This window comes from Dendropsophus ebraccatus, chromosome 7 (assembly GCF_027789765.1).
Source record: "Dendropsophus ebraccatus isolate aDenEbr1 chromosome 7, aDenEbr1.pat, whole genome shotgun sequence".
NCBI lineage: Eukaryota > Metazoa > Chordata > Amphibia > Anura > Hylidae > Dendropsophus > Dendropsophus ebraccatus.
Genome location: NC_091460.1, coordinates 131,259,009 through 131,279,729, shown reverse-complemented (window position 1 = coordinate 131,279,729; position 20,721 = coordinate 131,259,009). Strand labels below are relative to the sequence as shown.

The window sequence follows — 20,721 nt, the reverse complement described above, 5'->3', positions numbered from 1 at the left end:
TGTTAGTGGTATTCACCAGGAAATGTCCAGGGACCATCTTGTGTATCTGAGCTGCTCATTGACTTCCCAGGATGCATCATGTCTGGGAACATTGGCAATTTATAGTAACCCTTGTACAGAAGTGCTGACAAATGTGAGAAGATTAGACCTTTCAATGTTCATACATCCATTATGGTGCGGGCGTACGTCTGGTTGCTGCCTGTACTAGGGTTCATTTATAGTGTATAATATGGTATATGAATGGAGAAATACACATAATTCAGGAGTTCCATTGCAAGTTTCGTTCACTTTTGGGGAGATTTATCAAATTGAATTGGCTCAGTTGCCCCTAGCAACCAATCAGATTCCACCTTTTATTTTCCAAAGAGTCTGTGAGGAATGAAAAGTGGAATCTGATTGGTTGCTAGGGGCAACTGAGCCAGTTTCACGTTACACTATGGGGGAGATTTATCTAACATGGTGTAAAGTGAAACTGGCTCAGTTGCCCCTAGCAACCAATCAGATTCCACCTTTCATTCCTCACAGACACTTTGGAAAATGAAAGGTGGAATCTGATTGGTTGCTAGGGGCAATTGAGCCAGTTCTACCTTACACCAGTTTGATAAATCTCCCCCTTTGTGTTTATTGACAATAACTTCCCACTAGAGATGAGCGAACCGGGCCGAGGTTCAGATTCGTACGAACCCGAACCATTGGCATTTGAATCAGGTTGTGTTCCCGTGTCGTGGGGAAGGTGGAGACAGCCCGAGTCCGCCCTAGGTTATAAGCTGTATCCCTGTTTTCCAGGCCGTCTCAGGCTGTCTCCACCTTCCCCACAGAACAGGAAGATGGCGGGATTCAAATACTGGTGGTTCCGGAACCTCGGCCTGGTTCACTCATCTCTACTTGCCACTATTTTCCTTGACCTATGATGGGTCAATGAGGATAAAAGGAAGATGTCGACCCAGAGAGTTGAAATTAAAATGAGAAAACATTAATTAGATTTTTTAACATAAATTGTCAATATTGCTTAGAAGCTGTCTGATGATATGATTCCAGTCTAAAGTAATCCCTTAATTGTTTAGGCCTGCGTTGTTTGGGTGGGGTTTCACCGGTATTAGACTTTTTGACGATCAACGATTAACGCCAAACAAACTCAAACGACCGCTATGGCGAACGACCTGAAATCGTTCACCCAATTACACGGAACCATGATCGTTACTTACGATTGATATTGCGTTCGTCCTGTCGTCGCCACTGCGTTCACCGCTACTGCGAACGACCGAACAATGTCTTATTACATGCGAACGATTTGCAAACAATCAACAATAAAAATAGGTCCAAATTCTATTAAACGACCAACAATTTCTCGTTGGTTGTTTAATCTTTGTCTGAACGATTATCGTTCAAATCCAAACGATTTAACAATTATTGTTACACGATAATCGTTCCGTGTAATACCACCCTATGTGTTGCTTTAGCCTTCGTTCGTTTCAGTGCTATGTTGGTGTATGGTCGGTTTAGTGCTATGTTCCTGTTTTAGTTCCATTCCTATTTTTTAGCTCCTGGCTGTGTGATCTTTTTGCCAGATACCTAATAGATTTCTTATAAGCTGTAACTACATTGGAAAATTTTCATTTTTACTGCCCAAATTTAACAAAATCTATGAAACATCAGCCAAAAGCTTAAAAGTAGTTTATTAGATAGGGTCTTCTACTGTTTTTTTCCTATGTTTTGGCAGTTCAACTCTATGGCAAACCCAATATGGTGCATGAAAAAAAAAAATTAATAAAAAAAAATGCCTACAGATTCAGTATAATAAATATTCAATTTAATTATTCTGTTAAAGGGGGAGCTCAGTAAAAAAAAAAAAAAAAAATCTCAAAAATCTCTGGCACTAGTTATTTGAAATTTACTTATATTAAAGGAGAAGTCCGGCGATTTTTAAAAGCTAGCAGCCTGTAGGGGGAAGGGGGGAAATTGAATATATGTAACAACTTACCTCTCCTTGTGTCCGCGATGAGCACCAGGATCTCTGCGTTGTCCGCATCACAACCCAGCTGATGGACTGGCCATCAATTTCCCCCCTTCCCTTGTAGGCTGACGGCTTTTAGAAATTGCCGGACTTCTCCTTTAAAAAATCTCCAATCATTCAGTACTTAGCTGCTGTATGTCCTGCAGGAAGTGGTGTATTCTTTCCAGTCTTACACAGTGCTCTCTGCTACCCATGTCAGGGGATCTCTATCCACGTATGACAGGAACTGTTGAGAAAATTTGCAAATACCCACAGAAAACCTCTCCTGCTTTTCAAACTGGAAAGAATATGCCACTTCCTTCAGGACATACAGCAGCTGATAAGTAGTAGAAAACCTGATATTTTTTTAATAGAAGTAAGTTACAAATCTCTGGCACTTTCTGTCACAAGTTGATTTCAAAGATTTTTTTTTACTTTTTAGTTTTTTGCTGAACTACCCTACCCCTTTAATGCCTGCTGTGTTACGGAATATTTGTGGGAAAAAAGTAAAGGTTTCTAAACTCTTTGATGAATGCAATTTATTTATTTTTTTTGCTTTTAAATAGAGTGATTTATGGGGGTCTCTAGCATACAGACCTTTTTAAATCCACTTCAGAAATGAATTGGTCCCTTAAAGGGGTACTCTGGGCTGGGGGGGCTTTTTTCCTATGGCCGGGGAGGAGGTGGATAAGGGCAACGACGTCTTCTTACCTTCCCGGTTCCAGCGGCGTGTCCCGAATTGCGCTGCTCCCGGTCTGCGCTTTCTGGTAACTGACGCGGGCTTGAGATGTGATGTTTCAAGTCCGCTCAGCCAGTCAGTAGCAGGGGCGGGATCCCGCCTATGCTACTGACTGGCTGAGTGGACTTGAAACGTCACGTCTCCAACCCCTGCAGAGACCAGAAAGTGGCTGGGCAGCGCGGACTGGGAGCGGCGCGATCCGGGACACGCCGCTGGAACCGGGGAGGTAAGAGGACGTTGTTGCCCTTATCCACCTTCTCCCCGGCCATAGGAAAAAAGTTCCCCAGCCCGGAGTACCCCTTTAAAGAAAATACAGTATGGAAATGCAGACAGAATTAACAAATGTGTTGAAGGTGCCTTATTGTTCTTTGTGATTATAGAAAATAAAAACCTTGCGGTGATGTAGATATTCTTAACATTTTCTGCCTTTCCAATACATTTTAAAGTGTCACTGTCGTGAATTTTTTTTTTGCAGAAATCAATAGTCCAGGCGATTTTAAGAAACTTTGTAATTGGGTTTATTAGCCGAAAAATGCATTTTTATCATGAAAAAGCAGTTTGAAGCTCTCCCCCCTGTCTTCATTGTTCTCCTATGGAGAGAGCTAAAGAAAAGACCAAAACAGGACAACAAAGAGTTAATCTACAAATCCCTCACCCGTTATCTGTTCTGACCATCACCAGTGACCTGTCTGAGCTCAGATTACAGCTGTCACCCAGCTCCGTGCCTGTAATCCTCTGTTATCTGCTTTCTGCTGCCGGCTAACTCCCTCCTTCCTCCTCCCCCCTCCCCTCTCCCTAGAGCAGACAGGGGACGTCTCCTGCAACAAGTCACAATTTTCAGATTTTTCAGAGTGGATGAAAAAGAGGAAGGAGGGGGGGACCTGGGAAAAGGCTTTTTACATGCAGATAATGGCAGATTTGGCTAATAAACCCAATTACAAAGTTTCTTCAAATCGCCTGGACTATTGATTTCTGCAAAAAAAAAAAATACGACAGTGACTCTTTAAGCTATCTTGGCCATTATCGACCTTTTCAGTGATGCCAGCAATTTTCCATGTCGATATTCTACAATTATGCATTGATGTCCTGGCGAGCCCAGTACCTGAAAGCATCTCTTAGATCTCAATAATTTGTTTTGTTGTCCCAAAGCAGATCGGAAAATGTAACCCTTTAAACTCCTCGTAGGGCTGAAAACTTGGAAGTGGAATTTATAACTACATATTGTCCTATTAACCCCTTCAAGACAGAGCCCTTTGATGCCCAGATGTCCGGGTCAAATTAATGCAATGTTCCTCCTCGCCTTCTAAGAGCCATAGCGCTTTTATTTTCCCACCTACAGGGCTGGTTGGGGTGTAATTTTTTGCATCATCATCTCTAGTATTTATTAATATCATATTGGTGTAACAGAAAAATTTTGACCGCTTTTTATTAATTTTTCTCTTATATATAATTTAATAAAATTATTAATCCTGGTGTGTTTTTTTTCTTTCCGTTCACGCCTTTCACCGTGCGGGAACAATAATGGTATATTTTAATAGATTGGACAATTCCACACGCTATGATATGTAATATGTTTATTTATTACTTTAAAAAAAAAAAAAAATATTTTTATAATGGTCATGGGGATATTTTAATATTTTAAACTTTTATTGGGAGGGGGTTTATAAGGGGTTTTTAATACTTTTGAAAACTTTTTTATTGCACTTTTTTTCAGTGTAAAACATACAATCATTAGATTGCATATACTGATCTATGCTATGCCATAGCATAGCATAGATCAGTGTTATCAGCGATCTATGTATAGAGCCTGCCTGAAAGCAGACTCCATACATGGATCGCCGATCCGACAGGACGGAGGTAAGTGATTTACCCCAGCCTCTCGGCACAAGCGATCGAGACCCCCACAGCATGGCTGCGGGGGACCAATCACTCAGTGACAGAGGCTTGTTCTGTCACTGAGTACCTTAAACGCCGCGATCGATATAGATCGCGCCGTTTAAGGGTTTAATGAGACGCAGCTGCGGGATTGCAGCTACCTCTCATTACCTCCGGCCCTGGACACACTGATGTGTGCGGGATCGCTCTCACTGCAGCGGTCCTGCACACATCAGAAGCCCCTGAAGTCAGGAACATATATATATATTCCTACTGCACGGAGTATGTGCAGGAGGAATGTATACAGTATATACAGATTACTGACGGGAAGGGGTTAACAATGTTAAAAAAAAGTCTTGGTGTGGGCTCAGAGAAGCGACATAATGGGGGATCCCCCCACAGGAGGTGTGAAGTAGTGCACTGTGGTTATTAGACTCAGTGGGATGTGAGTGTAATACAAGGACCTGTGGAGGCCACCAGAGTTTGGGCTTGTTTATATCGCATTGTTGCTATGCATTGAGCATATATTTTTAAATGCATTAAAAACGCATTGAATGACATTGTTTGCTACACACTTAAACTGAAAATTAGTACAGAAGTGTCATACTTTTGACTACTTTTTTTTGTAAACGCTTTTTTCAATGCTTTTTTTTGTGGAATGGAATAATGCAGTATATTGCCCTCTTCCTGTCCTTTATGAAAAACATAAACCCAACGGACACATTTTTTAAAATCCACATTACAAGCAATTGGAAATGTATGGAAACATAAAGCCTTATTGGGGTACTCCGGCGAAAATCTTTTCCTTTCAGATCAACTGGATTCAGAAAGTTATATAGATTTGTAATTTTCTTCTATTTAAAAATCTCAAGTCTTCCAGTACTTATCAGCTGCTGTATGTCCTGCAGGAAGTGGTGTATTCTCTCCAGTCTGACACAGTGCTCTCTGCTGCCACCTCTGTCCATGTCAGGAACTGTCCAGAGCAGTAGCAAATCCCCATAGAAAACCTCTCCTGCTCTGGACAGTTCCTGTCCTATTATTCAGCAGTGAAATTGTGCAGTGCACAGTTCCCTGTGTACATTATAGAGCAAAAATCAGGCTCCTCCCCTCCAGCCTGTGCTGTCCTGCTCTGTAATCAGTCTGTCTACAAGATGGCGCGAGCATGGAGTAGCATGTGACCATGCCCTGCCCTCAGTGTCCACCACTGAGCCTGTATATTTCTATAGAGGACACTGGGGATGGGGCATGGTCACATGCTCCTTCATACTCCTCCATCTTATGGACAGAATCACCACAGAGCAGGACAGCACAGCTTGGAGGAGAGAAGTGTGATTTTAGCTCTATGAGGTACACAGGGAGCTGCTGTCAGTAAGTGCAGTGAGTACTTTTACTAAAACAATTTTACTAAAAAGTGGATGACCCCTTTAAGAATTGATGTCATAGATCGTGGACGTGAATATTGAGAGTCTATTATGCCATGAATTAGATATTGTCCATTTGTAGCAGTAGGAGCAAGGAAAGGCTATGTATAGAAGCCAGCCACTTGTGCCAGCGATAAACAGCCGATTGCTGAGGGTTACAGCAGCCATATATTATTTGAACGATCCCTTTTACCAAGCAGGAGCCATGATGCTGAAGAGGAAGAGACAACTTGGGAATAGGAAATGCTGCAGCTGCTCTCCTGGCTCCATCAGCAGAACATAGGCTCTTGGATGGATCAGAGCGGTTGTTATTATGGCCATTCAGGTTGTAATAGCATATTAGGGAATTGCTTAGTCATTCATTTCATTATATCCTTTTACTACCTGCAGGGCAATCACCACAGGGCAGGATCTAGCTCATACAACCATGTTATTCACAGTAATAACCATGTACATAAACACAGGGACTGGGGTTATTGGTCAGTGAATATTACTGGTTATAACAAAACCATATGTACTATATTACACGTAGACTATGTTACTGCATGTATGTCAGGGTGGGGTTTACTTTAATTATTTTTTGCACTGAAACTGATCAAAACTGAATAAAAAATATGAAAAATTTACATAAAGGAGAACTATCAGCAGGTTAGATGAATCTAACCTGCTGATAGTCCCCTATAGCGCCCGGGACCCTGAGGAGGTTAGTTTGTGTTTTACCTTCCTCCTCAGTGCCGGTCCAGCACTGTCAGGGAAAACTCCACTCCAGAGCACCGTTAGTAGCACTGCAACGTCATCCGGCCCACCTCTTCTAATGATAATCAATAGAGGGGACAGGCCGGATGACACGGCAGTGCTCCTATGTCTCTGACCCTGATTTTGTGCTGCGCTACTGCCTATGTGTGACTTCGGCTCTGTATACTGTTAGTGTGCCTGCTTCTGATTTATGTTGCTCTCCCGGTTTTGACTCCTGGCTTGGTAATAACTTTTCTTGATTTACAATTTGTGGCTTATCCGCTACCAGCTGGCTTTGACACGGGCTGTAACTTTTGGATCTGATGAGGACATTACAGAACCGAGTAATCCTAATTATGTTCCTTTAATAGTTTTTATTGCCTTACCTTTAAATAAATTTTTAGCATTACGCCATGCCATCTGTGGGTGTTATTAAAGAGGACCTGTCACGCCGGCTGCCGGGGCAGAGCCTGCCCGACCCCCCCGGTGGAGCCCTGCCCTCCCGGTGGAGATAAGGTGGAGACTGCTCGAGCCCTAGAGAATCCTGTAAAAGCCAGGTTGTATCCATGTTTACCCGGATTCCCTAGGGCTGCATCCAACTTCTTCAGCCACCGGTATTCAAATGCCAAATGTTTGGACATGAACATGATGGAGTTGTGCTTATCCCTGATTCTGGACCTGTGACCTTTGACCTGCTTTGCTAATGGACTGTTGTGCCCCATCTCTTGGGGTGATATGCACAAAGCCCAAGGCAGTAAGAGGTTGAGTTCTACCTACCGTTTAGGGCACCATTCTCCAAATATTTTCTTTTTCCTAATTAGTTAAAGGGAAGGGGCTTGTGTGAAAAATACATCTAAATTACATCTAGAATAAAAAAAAAAGGCTGTGTTGTCTTAAAGGGGTATTCCGCTCAAACATAATATTTCATATGTTGCTGCCCATGGTGAGACTAACAATTCCTTCCATACTTTTTATTATCTATTCAGTCTCCTTCCCCCAGTTCTGAGCTGCTGCTTTCTCTGCTAAAGACACATGATAGCTTCTCTCTCCGTTTCCCCCTCCCTTTCAAGACGGCTGATGTAAACGAGTCCCTATCTGCAACTTTGTAGTGTCAGGAGGGATAATCACAGTGAGTTCATGAGCAACTTAACCTCAGATTAAGGCTATGTTCACACTACGTAAAAGTACGGCCCCTGTTGCGGTACCGCTGGATCGAACAGCACCGTGCACGGGAACCGTTTTTCGGACCGCGGCACCGGCTTCCCCGTGGCGGCGCCGATCAATCCGTGGGTTCAGGTTAAAGAGGATGTACCGGGTGGTACATCCTCTTTAAGCAAAAAGCTGCAGCTCAGAACTGGGTGGAAAAGACTCAATAGATAATAACAAGTATGGATTTAATTGTGAGTCTCACCATGGGCAGCAACATGAGAAAAGCTATGTTTCTGCGATATACCCCTTTAAATGTCACCTGGGATGACACACAACCTCTTGTAGCCTGTGAACTTTAATATCCCCTTCGGCCACTTTTGTCCCATCAGTGTCCACTCTACCAGCTGCATTGCATCAAAGATACCTCCTAGCCTCCTAAGGGGTTATCCACCATTAGACAGCACCACTCTTGTCTCCCGTTTGGGTACAGGTTTTGTAACTCTGTTCCATTGAAGTGAATGGAGCTTAATTGCAAACCGCACCTGACATGAAGACAAGACTAGTGCTGTCTCTGGAAGAAAGCGGCCATGTTTTTGTAACGCTGGATAACCCTTTTAATTTCCAGTCTTTAATGCTTCATCTCCCTTTTTGCATGTGGTACACTCAGTTCCGTGTTACTTGGGGGTAGGGCTGGGCGATATGGCCAAAAAATAAAACGTAGATTTTTAAAAAAAAAACTTTTTTCTTGATTTTAAATCTCGATTCTTTAAATTTTTTTTTTTTTTTTGCTAATTATGATGGGTGTAGAAGTAGAGGCTTGGTTGATGAGGGGTGTAGTAATAGTAGAGGTATAAAAGATGAGGGGTGTAGTTGTAGATAAGGGGAGTAGCAGTTCAAGCTGGAGGCAGCTGGTAACCACACGCCTGGACTCTGCCCACCACTGTTCCCCCTGCAGATCAGAGCGCAGTTTTTTTTTTCTTTATGAATTTACGATTTTCAAAGAAATTCAAAAACAATTTTACAATTCTAGGCGAATTAATCAAATTAGTTTGATTAATGGCCCAACCCTACTTAGAGGAATTGTATAGGAAGCAAGATAATGGTGGCCGATGTATTCAGCACCCAGCTACATAAATAGAAGAAAAATGTGTTTCCTCTGAGCTGTACATGAACGCATTGTACAAACACTTTACTTTCCACTTTTGCCTAAAGCTTTTATTTTATTTTTTAATTAAAAGATGCATCAAATATGTATAACATTAAATTGGATTTGAGAATGATCTGTAATGAAAAGACAGCCAGACTACACATTAGGCATTAGTTTAATGGGAGATGTATACCTGGTGTCTGTCCTTCCATTACATGCACCAGTAAGCAATGACTTTTTGGTGCAATATAAAAACTACAATATTCCCTCCCTCCCAAACAGCCTTAAAGGAGAACTCCGGTCAAAATCTATTGTACAATATGTTATTTCATAAGCAAAGTTAGACAAAATTCTAATGTCTAATTATGGAAAATGTACAGATTTTCGCCTCAATTTAGTAGATCAGACAGGCTTCAATTTCTCTAAAAAAAAATTGTGACATCACAACCCAGTCTATTCCTGAAGGGTCCAGCAGGGGGCGTAGTATATGTAGAAATCACATTTAAAAAAACAACAAGTCCCTTCCTGTTCGTTCAGCACAAAATTCACCGGCTCCCTGGCTCCCCCCAGCTCGACGCCCCCCCCCGACAGGAGCCATAGTGCAACCATCCCCCCGGGCTGCCCGATTGCACCAAAAGTACTAGCCATGTCCTGTGCAGCGGGGTGAACGCTCCTCTATCGCGGGCCCTGCGGCCTCTCTCCCGCTGCAGTGATTGATCATGTTTGGCAGGAGAGAGGCAGCATGGAACACGATAGAGGAGTGTTCAACCCGCTGCACATATACTGTGCTTACTGCTGGACCCTTATACACCGGGTCGTGATATCACTTTACTTTAAGATAAATTGAACTCTGTCTGATCTACTAAATTGAGGGAAATAGCACTATATGTACATTTCCCATAATTAGTGTACATTAGGAATTTCTCTAACTTTGCTCATGTAATAACATATTAAAAAATATCTGCCGGAGTTGTCCTTTAAGATTGAATAACCTTAAAGTGAATCTGTGACCCCCTGACTGCCTACTTAGCTGACAGAACCATTGGATAGATCTAAATGAAAGCATTCAGATCATACCTTTGTTGCATTGTCTGTGTTTTTATTTTCGTTAAAAAAAACTAACTTTATTTGGGCTGTGAATGGTATCAAAGAGGGGGAGCCTATGGCGCCATTACGCCATACAGTGCTGTGCGCCTGCCTCTTCCATAATCAGCCACATACAGCATACAGCACAGTGAGGTGTAGCCGTTCTAGGGCCCAGGGTATGATAGGCTCCACCTCTTTTACACCATTCACAGCCCAAATAAAGGTGTTTTTTTATGAAAATAAAAACACAGACACAGGTAACAAAGGTATGTTCTGAATGCTTTTATTTAGATCTATCCAACGGTGTGATCAGCTTGGTAAGCGGGCAGGGGTTCACAGATTCACTTTAAATGGCTTAGTGGAAGGTAACGTGTTTGCCCTGGAGAAGAGATTGAAGGATATAAGTCTGAAACAAAGACAGAATGCAACTTTGCTGTTCTGCATCTAACATGCTTCTTCATATGAGCCTTCGAGGTTTGGACACAGTCGTAACTTGAAGTCCCTGACCCCAGTACACAATCTACAATAAAGACTTCCAACATACCCTGTCCATTAACAATACCAGGGCTGTGGAGTCGGTAAGCCGCAGCTCCGACTCCAACTCCAACTCCTAAATTTTATCAGGACCGACTCAGACTCCTGCTCCTTCATAAATGGCCGGTCAGATACCTGGGGAGTCATTTATCACACTGGCTCAGCAGCTTCTCCCTAATGTCCTATATGATCCTGGAGCGACTTCTGAGGGAATGAGGAAAGATATAAAGCAGCTTCTCCTGTGTGTGCAGTGGATGCAGCCAGTCTCCAGCCTCCATGTCCTGAACTACTCACAACTAGACTAAAACAAGCAGGTCGTCTTTTCCTGCTGACAATCTTCTAACTAAATATTCACCATACACATTGAAATACTGCTAACAATGCCAGATACCTGTAATATAGAGGTCAGCCATAGTGATATAGAGGGGTCACTGTGGGTGTGGGGGCACGCCATAGCGCGCGCGCGCACACACACACACACACACACACAACCTGCTCCAGTCATAGCATACACACACACACACACACACAGCCTGCTGCAGCCATTGCACACACACACACACACACACACACAGCTGCAGCCATAAAATACTGAAGAAAAAGACCACATTGAGGACAGAGGTTACTGCGGCACTACTTTATGTCTTCTCCTCCTCCTCTATATTACACAAGATATCTTCATATTACACTGTTGCTCATATACAGTCATCCAGCATCCAGGAAGAGAACAGCACAGATCTCCCCCCACACAATGGACTCTTCCAGCTCAGAAACAAACTGCCAAATAGTGACCGACAACTTTTCCTCGACCATCCTTATCTAATAGGGCCAGTGCCCTATTAGAATGTTGCTCATAATATATATTGATGAGCAAAACTTATAAAAATCATATCAAAACTCAATTCTAAATTGTTTTAAGATTTTTTTTAAAGCTGAAGTCGGAGTCGGTACATTTTTTCCGACTCTGACTTCAGCCAAAACTAGCTGCGACTCCGACTCCACGACTCCGACTCCACAGCCCTGAACAATACTGTCTTCTTTTATGGCAGAATTGCATTCTCTAGCACCAGGCATAGGTGGGACGGCCATCTCTACATCCCTTTAATCTAGTTATAACCTTATAGACTCATAGGATTCAATCATGGACAGTTTCACGGAACATGTGAATACAGCCTAAGGCCTTACTCACACCTGCCGCAAAGTTGTCTCTGATTGAAGATCAACTTATTGCACATTGAGTTCGTTTGGACTATTCACACATTTTGCGGATCGTGATTGCGGTACAGATTAGCCAATAGAACTCTATAGGATCCGTGTTTTTCACGGACGTCACAGATGTCACATCCGTAATATCCATGAAAAACACGGATCAAATCTAGAGAAGTGCGGATCCAGATGCACTACGGATGCCATTATGGACCATTTTTTATTGATTGTGGAGTAAAATTAGTGGACCTATACCTATATACCTGTATACCTAAATGAAAAATCACTGAATGTGTAAATGAGGCCTAATCCTTTGCTATGAGTCATAGACATATAGGGGGAGATTTATCAAACATGGTGTAAAGTGAAACTGGCTCAGTTGCCCCTAGCAACCAATCAGATTCCACCTTTCATTCCTCACAGACTCCTTGGAAAATGAAAGGTGGAATCTGATTGGTTGCTAGGGGCAACTGAGCCAGTTTTACTTTACACCATGTTTGATAAATCTCCCCCATAGTGTTTTCTGCTATAAAATCCAAAATGCATTGCTATTCCTGCTTAATATTCTGAGTGTTTTCTCCCAGCATCCACAGTGTATTCTGTTAGAAACTATTTGTCCTCATGAGGAGGAATTCGGCCTCTGTTGTTTCCCTGTAAAGTTGCTCCCTGTCTGTGCCTGTCTCTTTTGTACAATGTAAAATGATCTCATCTATACTTTCTCTCATTCATACGGTATTTACCGGTAACATAATTTCATAGACAATTGCTATAGGCAACAAGGCTACTAACAATTAACTAACGTTATTTTTATTTTTTTGGTCAGATTTTGGTAAATCGTCTAATGTACAGTTTCTAGCAGTCCCCAGAAAGCCGATAACTACAGAGAGATCAGTGTAGAATATAAGAACTAAGCAAACTAAACATTGATAGACCTGAACCAGCTGTAACCAAGAAACAGTACAATATAGTTGGGATGACACATGGGGGCAATTTACTAATGCTGCATTTACACGTAACGATTATCGTGTGAATTTGCGCGATAGCAATCAAATTCGAACGATAATCGTACGTGTAAACGCAGCAAACGATCAAACGACGAGCGAGAAATCATTCATTTTGATCTTTGAACATGTTCAAAAATCGTCGTTCATCTTTCGCAAAAAATTTGCAGATCGTTCCGTGTGAACAGTCGTTTGCCGATTTAACCAATGTGTGAGATAGGCTTAAGAGATCGCAAAACGATCGCAAAACGAATTTTCCGTACGATATATCGTACCGTCTAAACGCTGATTGTTCTGGAAAAAAATCGGTACTCCGACATCGTTAATCGCACGATCGGGCCAATTATCGTTTCGTGTAAACGCAGCATAAGAGTGGTGTTTAAAGGGGTTGTCCAGCGAAAAATCATTTTCTTTCAAATCAACTGGTCTCAGAAAGTTATATAGATTTGTAATTTATTTCTATTTAAAGCGACTCTTTACCCACAATCTGCCTTCCCCAAACCACTTGTACCTTCGGATAGCTGCTTCTAATCCAAGATTTTTCCTGTGGTCCGTTCAGCAGGTGATGCAGTTATTGCCCTATAAAACAACTTTTAAACTTGCAACCCTGTGTTAAATTGGCGTGGCCTAGAGTGTCTGTGCCCTAGGCTTGCACCGCTTCTCCGTCCCTCCTCATCAATAGGAACGCCCCAGGCAGAATTTCTCCTAATCATCATTTGTCTGAACACTGTACATGTGCTGGATCGTTAAGTGTTTAGACAAGTGATGAATAGGTGAAATCCTGCTTGGGAAATACCTAATGATGAAGAGTGCGGGGAGGAGGGAAGGAGAGGCAGTGCAGGCCTAGGGCACATACACTCTAGGCCACGCCAATTTGACACAGGGCTGCAAGTTTACAAGTTGTTTTTTAGGACAATAACAGCATCACCTGCTGAACGGACCCCAGGACAGACCTTGGATTAAAAGCAGTTATGTGACGGTACAAGCGGTTTAGGGGGGAGCATATTGTGGGTACAGTAAATTACAAATCTGTATAACTTTCTTAAACCAGTTGATTTGAAAGAAAAAGATTTTCGTCGGAGAGCCCCTTTAATATGTAAATGGAACAGTCTTTATGACAAAGGACAAAACAGCTTGTTTATTACACTCCTCTATTGCCCTCTAACCTGTTTATATTATACTATACAACTTGTTTTCAACATGAATTACAATTTCCAGAGTAGATCATGTTATTGTGAACAGGCTTTTTACTCTTATACTAGGACTACATCTTCAGTTCTTCATCCTCTGTGTTTACATTGCTCCTTGTTTCTCCCTCTCTGTATATCTTGTGTAATAATCAGATTTAGCATTTTCTAGCAGTGACCTCCTTCTGTCTGTCTACCCTAAATGTTACTTGTGGTGGTTAACAGAACCAGCGTGTGCTCAAAATATCATCAGGAAACAATTCTTATCCCCAGATCTCTTCCCAAGCTTGGCAGATAGGGTCATTTTTGTAGCCTTAATCCAAGAAATACATTAAGATTGGAAAGGTCATTCTCTGAATGCTAAATTCTTTCCAATAGGAGCTCTTACACATAACTTTACTTGTCTAAATACGTCTATAAATACGAGTAGTCTTACCAATGGTCTACAGCAGCGCTTCTTAAACTGAGAGGTGCGCCTCGCTGGTGAGGCACAGCTCAAAGTCTGGTGAGGTGTGGAGACCGAACCATAGGACATTATAGTAGATTATAATATGAGCAGTATGGATGGCTCAGGTGGAGCAGTATGTATTGGTTCAGTGTGTTATTGGGTTACTGCAGGTAGAGCAATATTTATTTCTGCAGTATGTGGCTGATATACTGTATATGCACTACATGGCAAAATCTGGCACTAAATAGTAGTATGTGTTTGTTGGAGCAGAGAACAAAAAGTTTGGGGAGCCCTGGTCTACAGCTTCTGTGCAGACTGATATGTCTCCATGGTAACAGAAAACTAACCTGTGTAGGCTGATCCCGTATTCATACTATCTGCTGTGTTCATGTTTTTACTGGACGGACATCCAGTCTCATAGACTTTTATTGGTTAAAAAACTTTTTCCATGGATGACAATAGAAAGTTCAGTTATTTGTTGTATTTTTATGCCCAAAAGATGACATGCAAAAACAGCCCGTGTGCAGTACCTTTTTGCCAGATGAGTTTTCCATATTCAGAAGATATTAACCTGATTTTTGCAAAAAAAAAAAAAAAGTGTGTGCATCCGTTTTGATCTGTTTTTCCATTGACTTCCATTATTTAAAAAAAACGTACACATGTGGTCGACCACGTTTTTGTGTATGTTAAAAAACTTATGTGTTTGATCTTTTTTTTTATAATGATAGTCAACTGAAAAACGGATCAAAACAGATGCACACAAATGCCTCCGATTTTCCATCCGTTTTTTTCTTCCTTTATTGTAAAAATGTAGTGTGAATTAACCCATCCTTTACTTATCTTTTGCTCATTCACTTCAGTGAGCAGCCATATAGTGCAGTCAGTGCGCAGTCATGGGATGTCCGACAAGACTAAATAGATGTCAGTAAAGAGCCAGGAGGCGGAGTTATAGAGTGAAGACTGCAGGTCTTTATTAAAGTATTCTATTGCTCCCTAAAAATTATACAAATCCCCAATATACATTTATTACGGGTAATACTTAGAAAGTGCTTTTTCCTCTGCACTTACTACTGCATCAAGTCTTCACTTCCTGGATAAAATGGTGATGTCACTTCCTGGATAACATGGTGATGTCACTTCCTGGATAAAATGGTGATGTCACTTCCTGGATAAAATGGTGATGTCACGACCCGACTACCAGAGCTGGGCTGTGGCTGCTGGAGAGGATGATGGCAGGGGGACACTGAGGGACACAGGGCACTGGAGGGACACTGAGCGTCCCCCTTCCATCATCCTCTCCAGCAGCCACAGCCTGCACAGCTCTGGGAGTCGGGTCGTGACATCACCATTTTATCCTGGAAGTGACATCATCATGTTATCCAGGAAGTGACATCACCATGTTATCCAGGAAGTGAAACCTTGATGCAGTAGGAGTGCAGGGAAAAAAGCACTTTATAAGCATTTCCCGTAATAAGTGTATATTGGTGATTTGTATAGTTTTTAGGTAGCAATGTAATACTTTAATAAAAAATTTCGCTGGACTTCCCCTTTAATTTATCGTTACTTTGATAGAATAACGTGTGCGTGTCAGCTATCTTATAAAAACCAGTGCTTAATGTATATACTTTCCAAAACCAATCACCCACATGTATTTGTCATTAATTCAGTTTTTTTTTTATCTTTTGTAGGTAAGTTGCTGTTAAGAGATATGAAGATTTAATGTGCATGAGCATCATGCTGCATAAGGTATTTAAACATATTTAACATTGCGGGAACATTAAGCATAGGTACAGAATGGTGATTATTTTCTGACGCAAATCCAATGCAAAATTTATATGTAATTCATTGCAAAGTGTAAAATTTGTGACAATTCTGCACAAAAAAACCCAGCATGCCGCAGGTTTTGAATAGCTGTCATGGCCGACAGCTATCAGTATTTTTTCCCTGGCATGTGCCATTTACCTGAGATGGTTAGGGTCTTATTGCTGGGATAAAGAACGGAGTGAATAGGCTGCAGTGCTTGTTTTTCCCAGACGGATTTGTGCACTTTACAAAATTATTGTAAAATACTATAAGATGTTTTACTTTCTATATTATTTGTTGCTTTACATTAGTACATTAGACCACTGAATGTACACGTTATCTCATATATTGTGTGTTATGTTGGTTGCAGGCAATACAATATGCCATTGACAAAAAAGACCTAATAGGAGTTTAAAATTTTGTTGGTGCTGCTAACGTGAGGTGAGCGTCGATGCATATTATACGCTATGCATCACTGCTCAAAGTATAGGAGCAGAGAATCCCAGGATAAAAGGGAACTATCAGCAGGTTAGATGAAGCGTCTAAGCGTTAATTTATGAAACAGTCGTCGCTTCGTATCCTGCAAAAAAAAAAAAAAAAGTAGGTGAGTGCCGCTAATTTTTTTTAAATAGGGCTTGTGGTATTTTTTTTTTTTTTTATAGTTCTCAAGTTGCAATAAAATAGTATTATTCATACTTCATGTGGCTATGTCTCTACTGTTTGTAATTTATTATCCAAATTGGTTCCTTTGAAGCGATGCCACCCAGCATGCTTGACAATGCTACATTTCACAGTTAGCGAACACAACATTTGTGCGGTTCAGCTTCTAGAAATCACTTTTGTACATGTGGCTGATGGAAGAGAGAGCGGAGCCGGGGCATGGTCAGAATGTTGGCTGCTATTTTTGGATTTTGTGTGGTGAGATAACAATAGACTTGTTATGTAGAGTGCTAATTAACTTGCTCATGGGTGCACAACTACAAGATGACACATTAAGTAGGTGTAAGACACACACTGAGCATTTCCTCCCACTTGCTGAGCTTTTTCTGTGTTTGATTTCCTTCTGTTTTACTCAGTATCCTTTATGATTAAAATGTGTTGGTACAGAAGTCAGTATACTTCAATGATCATATGCAGAAAACAGCCCCAGGATGAATGGGAAATCTCTGGTGTAACACGCAGTTAAAGGGGTTATCCAGTGCTACAAAAACATGGCCACTTTCTTTCAGAGACAACACGACTCTCTAGTTCAGGTGTGGTTTGCTATTAAAGAGGATGTACCACCAGGTACATCCCCTTTAACCTGAAACCGCGGCACTGGCCGCGGTTTCAGGTTAAAGGGGATGTACCTGGTGGTACATCCTCTTTAATAGCAAACCATTTTTCGATTTCGATTTCCATTTCGATTTCCATTTCGATTTCGATTCGATTTCGATTTCCATTTTTCGAACCAAGGCCCGGTTCCCGTGCATGGCGCCGTTCTATGCACCGGAACCGGCCTGTGCTCAAGCACTGGAGGCCGGCCGGCCCGCCTCCAGTGGGAGGGAATTCCCTCCCCTCTGTGACGCGGCTCCCTTAGAATGAATGGAGCCGCGTCATAGAGGGGAGGGAATTCCCTCCCACTGGAGGCGGGCCGGCCTCCAGTGCTTGAGCACCGGCCGATTCCGGTGCATAGAACGGCGCAGTGCATGGGAACCGGGCCTCGGTCCGGAAAATGGACCGCGGCATCGGCTTCCCCGTGCCGGCGGCGTTTGATCCGTGGCTTCAGGTTAAAGAGGATGCACGTGGTGGTACATCCTCTTCAAGCTTCATTCACTTCAATGGAACTGAGCAGCAAACCCCCACACAAGCTGGAGACAAGAGTGGGGTTGTCTCTGGAAGAAAGTGGGCATGTTTTTGTAGCGCTGGATAACCCCTTTAATCTGTATTGCCATCACTTGAGCAGTGGGTAGGGCAGCATGTTGGGATTGCCCAGATGACACTTTGTTTGCAGTCCATTTAACCCCTTAATGACGGAGCCAATTTTCGTTTTTGCGGTTTTGTTTTTTCCTCCTCGTGTTTGAAAGGCCATCACACTTGTATTTTTTCCTGTACAGACCCACATGAGCCCTTATTTTTTGCGACACTAATTTTACTTTGCAATGGAAGACTTAATTTTTGCATAAAATACGCTGCAAAACTAGAACAAAATTATATGAGCAGTGAAATTGAAAAAACAAATAAAAACAAACTTCTTTTTATTTGGGGGGCCTTCGTTTTTACGCAGTTTGTCCTATGGTAAAACTGACATGTTATATTCATTCCTCAAGTCGGTACGATTAAAACGATATATAACTTTTATATTATTTGATGGCTTTTAAAAAAATTAAACGTTTTACAGAAAATAAACGTTCCTTAACCCCTTCGGAAAAAACTCCTATGGAAAAACTGACATGTTTTATATGTTCCTCAAGTCGTTACGATTAAAACGATATATAACACGTATAACTTATATTGTATCTGATGGCCTATAAAAAATTTAAACCATTGTTAACAAATATATGTCCCTTAAAACCGCTCCGTTCCCAGGCTTATAGCGCTTTTATCCTTTGGTCTATGGGGCTGTGTGAGGTGTCATTTTTTGCGCCATGATGTTTACTTTCTAACGGGTCTCGATTGCACATATACGACTTTTTGATCGCTTTTTATTACAATTTTTCTGGATTTGATGCAACCAAAAATGCGCAATTTTGCACTTTGGGATATTTTTGCGCTTACGCCGTTTACCGTGCGAGATCATGAATGTAATTAATAGTTTGGGCGATTACGCACATGGCGATAGCAAACATGTTTGTTTATTTATTTACTTTTATTTATAACCTGGGAAAAGGGGGGTGATTCAGACTTTTATTAGGGGAGGGGTCTTTTTATTGACAACAACACTTTATTTATTTTTTTTACACATATACTAGAAGCCCCCCTGGGGGACTTCTAGTATATACACTTTGATCTCTCATTGAGATCTTTGCTGTATAGTTATACAGCAAAGATCAATGAGATCGGCACTTGTTTGCTTTCGGCTGCTGCAGCCGAAAACAAACGAGTGCCAAGCCGGGGACGGCGCCATCTTGGAGAGGTCCCCGGCCGGCTTCAGTAACGGAGATCGCTCCTCCGGGACAACGTCTCCCCCCCCACTAGACAGCTGCCCCGCTCTGAACGCCCGCACAAGGACGTACAGTTACGTCCTCGTGCGGGAAAGGGTTAAAATCGCTCTATTCCCATGCTTATAGCACTTTTATCCTTTGGTCTATGGGGCTGTGTGAGTTGTAATCTTTTGTGCCATGATTAGAGATGAGTGAACCTGGAGCATGCTCGAGTCAATCCGAACCCGAACGTTCGGCATTTGATTAGCGGTGGCTGCTGAAGTTGGATAAAGCCCTAAGGCTATGTGGAAATCATGGATATAGTCATTGGCTGTATCCATGTTTTCCAGACAACCTTAGAGCTTTATCCAAGTTCAGCAGCCCCAGCTAATCAAATACCAAACGTTCAGGTTCGGATCGACTCGAACCCAAACCCGGTTCGCTCATCTCTAGCCATGACCTGTACTTTCTATCAGTACCTTAACATCACACTGCGGGGGGGGGGGGGGGGGTTCTGGGTTGTCTTAATTAGCGGGAGCGGCCATCATAGCTAATAGCAGCAATCCCGACTGCTTTCTGCCGTGGCTATCAGCGGGCCGGTCATACGTCGTTAAGGGGTTAAAGTATATGTTTTATGGAGAAAAGAAACAGATGCAATTGTGTGCCATCCGTTTGGATCCGTTTTTCCATTTAAATTATAAAAAAAAAATCGGACTAATTTAACAAACTTCATAAATTTATGAATATAATATTCTCAGAATTATCACAAAATATTGTGCAAGCTTAGTCACCTGGTACTGACCAGGCAGAAGCCTGCTCTGGTTTGTGCAAATAATACATTTAGTGCAAATCCTGGATTATGCTAATTTTGGGGTGAATACACTAAACAGGCAGATTCCCCCCCAAAAAAGTTGCATCTAAAAAATATTCATCCATTGAATACTGGTTCATAAATAGAACCAAAAATGGGCGAAAAATCCAATTATTCACCTAAAAATAAGCGAAACCTTTTTTTTTTTTTTTAAACCACTCTGGGGGACATTTATCAACGGATAAATGTCCCCCAGGGTGGTTAAAAAAAAAATTCTGTTGCTGAAATTCCTGGTCTCATCTTGACACATAGGAAATGGAAAGCATTGCCCACTCAGCTAATGACTGGTTGCAGTGGTGACCCGCCTTGGCCAGTGATTGGCTAAGCAGGCATTTCCTGTGTTTCAGGACGTGGACAGGAAGTGGATATCAGTGAGGACCTGGTGAGCAGCAGAATGGCTGTGG

The 20,721-nt window shown here is 42.0% G+C and overlaps 1 protein-coding gene across 2 annotated transcripts in view; it reads left to right on the top strand.

Moving 5' to 3' along the window:
* ANK2 (ankyrin 2) overlaps positions 1-20,721 on the top strand; it is a 382,082-nt gene that overhangs the window by 78,855 nt on the left and 282,506 nt on the right. The window contains exon 2 of one of the 2 annotated variants that reach the window (XM_069978471.1): positions 16,210-16,267. The exons of the other annotated variant lie outside the window; for it this stretch is intronic. Within the exon in view, the coding sequence (XP_069834572.1) occupies positions 16,241-16,267 (27 nt within the window). The 5' untranslated portion in view covers positions 16,210-16,240. The remainder of the gene's footprint in view (positions 1-16,209; positions 16,268-20,721) is intronic. 2 annotated transcript variants of the gene reach the window in all.